The 5282-nt window shown below is 49.6% G+C and overlaps 1 protein-coding gene across 1 annotated transcript; it reads left to right on the top strand.

Annotated features, from left to right (window-relative positions):
• Positions 1–3730: 3730 nt before the first annotated feature.
• On the top strand, positions 3731–4993 carry LOC126547215 (endothelin-converting enzyme 1-like). Its single transcript, XM_050195113.1, has one exon. It carries the CDS (start codon positions 3731–3733, stop codon positions 4991–4993), a length of 1263 nt encoding a protein of 420 aa, XP_050051070.1.
• The last annotated feature ends 289 nt before the right edge of the window (positions 4994–5282 follow it).

Consider the following 5282-nt stretch of genomic DNA (forward strand, 5'->3'; position numbering starts at 1 on the left):
CTCTCGGAGCTGGTTTTACTCTACTTCCTCGTCGTCTTCCATTCACTGTTCTGTCATCTGTAAGCGCGCTTCCTGTTCCTTACAATATATATATATATATATATATATATATATATATAGGGTGTTTTTTTGTAGCTGCACCAAATCTTTAAAGATTGCCTGTGGCAGATAGCATAATTCCAACACTTGATCTAAATTACTCCATGGGGCAGCCATTACTTCTAAGTGAAATCTAAATGCTGAATTGAAAAACTGACATAATCACGCTAATCGAACACATTCTGCGCCAAATTTCAACTCAGAACCAGTTTGGGCTTGGCCTCATTACTTTTGATTGGTGCCATGCGAGTGTATATAGCATGGGCTGGTGGAGGAAAGAAAATGTAGAAATAGAGTACGGGATATACGCAACAGATATCTAGGCTGCCAGTTTGGGTACGAAGGTGCCAAGTGGAGAGACCAATGACGTTGCTAAACGCCCATGCTGTTATAGGGTTTCTTATAGTATTGTGGGAAAGTTCTATGCATTTTTGAAGAGCCGTGCACATTGCTACGATTTATGAAATTGACTGGCCTCAGTGACCGATTGCAAGCGTGATGGACAACCGCACGTGTTCGCACTGCTAGTAGCTCCCTCCCACCGTCCCTGCGGCGTTTGCGGTAAACAACGCAATAAAGAGTTTCACCGAATGCACTTTTATCGAACCGCGGCTATTTCGGGGCCATTTCATGTAAGCTAAGATACAGTTGAGGCGCCACTGATTTGTACTATTCCCCCTATAGTAGAGATCAGTGGAAGGCGCTTGACAAATCAAGACATCGTGGGCTTTCTGCAGCAACGATAAGACTCATCAAAACGCTTCCCAAACGTGGCCCCTAACTGCCGTGTTTGTGTCGTTTCCGTTTCCATTTCTTAAGCACCATTCAGTAAGTTGCATCATGGTAGCATCCATCGTCCTCACCATTCGTCGCGGTCACCCATCACCATCATCATCGTAATAATCACCCGCATCATCACCACCATCATCGCCACCGCTGCCGCCGCCGCCGCCGCTCCGAATCGCTCCGTTTCGCCCAGCAGCATGAAGTCGGAAACTACGCCCAAGCTGGCATCGAACCCTCCAAGCCAAGGCTCCGCGAACGACCCAGGTGTCATGGGGCGCGACGATGACGTGTGCCACGAACGTCACTCGGAGGGCCACATCTGCCCCAAGCGCCACAATGCGCTGCACACCACAGAGCAATACGACGCGTTCCTCGAGACGTCGGACGAGGGCTTCATTCCTTCCAGGGAAATCGCGCCCATCTCCGAATTCTACCCGAGCACAGTGCAGCGGGAGTTCACCACCGGGGAAACGGCAGTGCCCGTAAGTGGGGTCGGTTACTCGGTAAGGCGCAGAGCACCCATATGTGCTGAAACTTCGCATGACACGTTACATGGCACTTTTCTGTCAGCATGATGCTCGTCATATGCGGACAGGGACCCATGTCAGCTGGGTAAGGCGAACGAAAAACGGGTGTGCCCGAGAAAAAGAAGCACGATGAGCAAGCATTCAATTTGGAGAAATCCACCGATCAACCTAGCGCAAAAAAAGAAAAAAAAATTTCGAACACGACGTTAATAAGCTGGATTTCGCCCGTGTTGCTATATATAATACGGAATTTTCCCCAGGTAATTGATGCACCGAAGGCAGCCCTCTCTCTTGATGAGTAGATACTTCACAGCGATACCTGAGTGACACTGTACCAGTAGTAAACTAGAAGAAAGGGGGTTAACCGAGGGGCCCTATTTTTTATTAGTCATATAATAAGAAGCCAACACAACCTTCACTAAATACGAAGGTTGTGGGATCGTTCCCCACCTGCGGCAAGTTGTCTTTTTCATCCACTTTCATTTCCATTAATTTCCAAGCATGCAGATGTTTGGAGCAGGGCCGAGTTAGAATCCGTCTATACTTTGTAAGGCCTTTGACCTCACTATCATTTTGTCCTGAGCCTAATAACATTATGCTCCAAGATACGAAGGTGGCATTGGCTAGTGCGCCTGGGCTTTAAATAGTGTTCAATGAGGACATGCTGACACATTGATGTTTCCTCTCTAGCGTTGCACAGAGCTGCGTCGAGCCCAGCAGGCGTCGAAAAATGTGGTCCTCACCCTCCGATTGGGGTGATTGGGGCCACATAATTTCTATCCCGTAGATGATCGTGGTTATCAGTGTTTAAAGCCGAGCTTTTATACTCGGTCATTCATCCACGAATGCAAGGCAAGTTAGGTAGCCTTTGAACCACGAAAGAAATGTGAGTTTTAGAAGAGAGTCGGAGATATAAAACATCACAACTCTTCTACAAAACACAGTTTTGTTCAAATGAAAGTTTGTACCAATGGCAATAAGCAAACACAGCAAAGAGAGATAAACAAGAAATGATGAACCGAAAAGCAACGAGAGAAAACAGAACATGCACAGAAGAACATGCACATGCCCTTAGTGTTTCTTTGCCGTATCGATGTATCTGGCATTGTTGAGATAAGCCAACTAATGCAACGTCACAGTTTGTGCCTTTAGCGACAGCACTCGCGAAGACTGTCTGTTGTGTATCTACGAACTTCACCGAAACCGCAAAGTCACTTTCGAATATCTTACATCGTGTTGTTTTCTGTTGCTTATTTTATACACGTGGCTGCGGCGTGATTATATTCAAAGTGCTTCAGTGACCACATGTTCAAAAGTAGAAACCTTGAGGATTACGCTCAGTAAAGTAAATGTTCCAATAGTAACAAAGCCACATTTAAGCACTTAGGAGAGCAATATGCAGTCCTTCGCGAGTGTGTTGTTAAATACGGGCCTTCGTCACTAATCCACCGAAAACTCTGGCGTAGACATCCTGGCGTGTTTGTCTGTACTGATAATGCCGAACTCTTAACTGGTTGAATTCTTTCTCACTTTTATCGATCGTTCTTCTTTTCCAGACAACCAAATCGCAACTTAGTGGTCCAGTCACGCGGCCCATTCTGGAGAAAAGCAAACAACGCTTCAGAAACCTGACGATGGTTGTTTGCCTTGCCGTAGTGGCATCAACTATCGTCGTTTCCGCGTTTGTCGCATTCTACGTTTCGAAGCGCAGTCCACTCCGTCTGCTGGCAGAATGCAGAAGTCCAGCTTGCTTGAAATACGAGGCCCTGGTCTCCGATCTTCTGAACGCGAGCGTAGCCCCCTGCGAAGACTTCTACGCCCACGTGTGTGGATCTTGGAGTTCTGATTCCAACAAGCTCAGCGTGTCAGATGCAGCCCTGATAGCTTACCAAAGAAGCCTAAGTCGACAAGCCTTGCTCCAGTCAGTACCTCCGTCAGGTCAGACGCCCGAGCAAAAGGCGACCAAGATGTTTACGGCTTGCTATAATGTCGTCGACAAGAACGTCAGCTATGTGGAGTCGATACGAAGAGTGATGGAAGACGCGGGCCTGCCGTGGCCTCATGTCGATTCCCGCACAGGCCTCTTGCATTCGATATTCGCCATGTCGACTTGGCCTATTCCAGTTCTTTTTCGAATTGCCTTCACACGCTCGGTTAACGAAGGCAGCCGCCTGATAATTAGGTCTATAACACTTGGCGTTTTCGCAGACCACATATGGAGGAAGAAAGACGCGCAGCAGAGGGAAGAGTACTTTTCCGTCTTGAAGAAATACTTTGAGAATGGAAAGTACAGGAAGAGCATCACCTATAACGAGACGATGTCTCTGGAAAAGAGCGTGATTCCAGTGCTTGGAAGGTCCCTCGTCGGAAGACTTGAAGTCCTTCAAACCCACACAAACCAATTGAACATTACGGCGCCCTCCATTCCACTGGAAGAGTGGCAACGTGAGCTGCGAAATCGATTCAACATCTCTGCCGCTAATGTAACAATCTACGGAATCCGATTCTTCGAAGCATTCTTCGAGTTGCATAAGACGCTCGGTGAACGTGCGCTGAAACAGTACTTCGGGTGGTTTGTGGCGGAGGCTTTCTTGCCCTACACAAATTCTCACATTCTTCACGAGTTTCACGGGAGTGAAGACAAAGCGATGGACGAGCAGATAAAATTCTGTCTTGGGTTCGCTGGCGCCACCGGTTACGCCCTTGACGCGAACTACTTGAAGAGCACCACCGACGCGAAAGTGCTTGACCAGGCGACTCAAACGGGAGCAAGGATCAAGGATGCCTTCTACGAGACGGTCAGGAGAAACACTTGGTTCGAAGAGCGCCCCGTTACTTCGCTGGAGGTGGACCGCGCCGAGATATTACTCGGCATGCTGGGCAAGTCCGAGGCGAACAAGTGGCTGCCTGACATGACCGACGACGCGATCAAAAACCTCGCTACCTTGTCTTCGCTAGGGTCAGGTGCGTCCGGGAACGACTCCTCTTCACTCTCAAAAAGCGTGGTCATCGACCTGTCCGAGCAGGGCCCCTTTATCCCGGGGGATACCGCGAATCCGCCGCTGGCTCTGGCGCCATATCATTTCTCCTTTCCTTTCCTCACGGTGGACGCACCCGCACCCGCCATCTATGCTGGACTCGGTTTCGTGCTAGCACGGCTTCTGTTCCAGGATCTGTTTGCGGGCCAGCAGCACTGGAAGAACGCGACGCTGGACAAACTGCACGAGCGCATGGCATGCGTTTACACTGCCGACGAGACGGCTATCCCGGACCGAGCCACCAGGGACGACGTTGTCGTGGCGACGGCGGCCGTTAGCACTCTGTGGCGCGCGTTCCTGTCTGCTGCTACGGTGCCAGAGTCGAATGTTTCGGTTCCAGCGCTCGATCTCGAGCCGCAGTTGCCGAAGCTTTCCGAGCGGCAGCTCTTTTTCGCGCTCCTGTGCCACAGCACGTGCGGTGATCCAGCTGGAGCACTACGGTGCAACGTGCCACTTAGGAACAGCGAGGCCTTTGTCCAGACTTTCTCATGCCAGCCGGGAAGCCCCATGCACACGACTCGCATGTGTCCGGTCTTCAGTTGAAGTCAACGCGAAAAAGGGAGCAAGCTAGCACCTGCGGCGCGCACTGGATGTTGGGCGTCATCTTTTCACAACGGAGGTGCTTGTGAATAGGTACACACGCCACCCGGGTTTATGACAACTGCAGAGATCGCATGGCACGCCGCATGAGCTTTCATACTAAATTTTGGCCGTCATTGTCCAGTATGCCACATAAAAAGTGCCGTTTAGAATTTAATGCACTTTCACGTGGTAACTACCACGGATGTTTAACATTTCATTACGTAATCAGATGCTGTGGCTCCGTGGCTAT

The sequence above is a fragment of the Dermacentor andersoni genome, chromosome 1 (assembly GCF_023375885.2).
Source record: "Dermacentor andersoni chromosome 1, qqDerAnde1_hic_scaffold, whole genome shotgun sequence".
NCBI classification, from domain to species: Eukaryota; Metazoa; Arthropoda; class Arachnida; order Ixodida; family Ixodidae; genus Dermacentor; species Dermacentor andersoni.

Excerpts from the sequence above, each read along its gene's own strand:
- LOC126547215 (XM_050195113.1), top strand. The coding sequence starts at position 3,731 with ATGTCTCTGGAAAAGAGCGTGATTCCAGTGCTTGGAAGGTCCCTCGTC.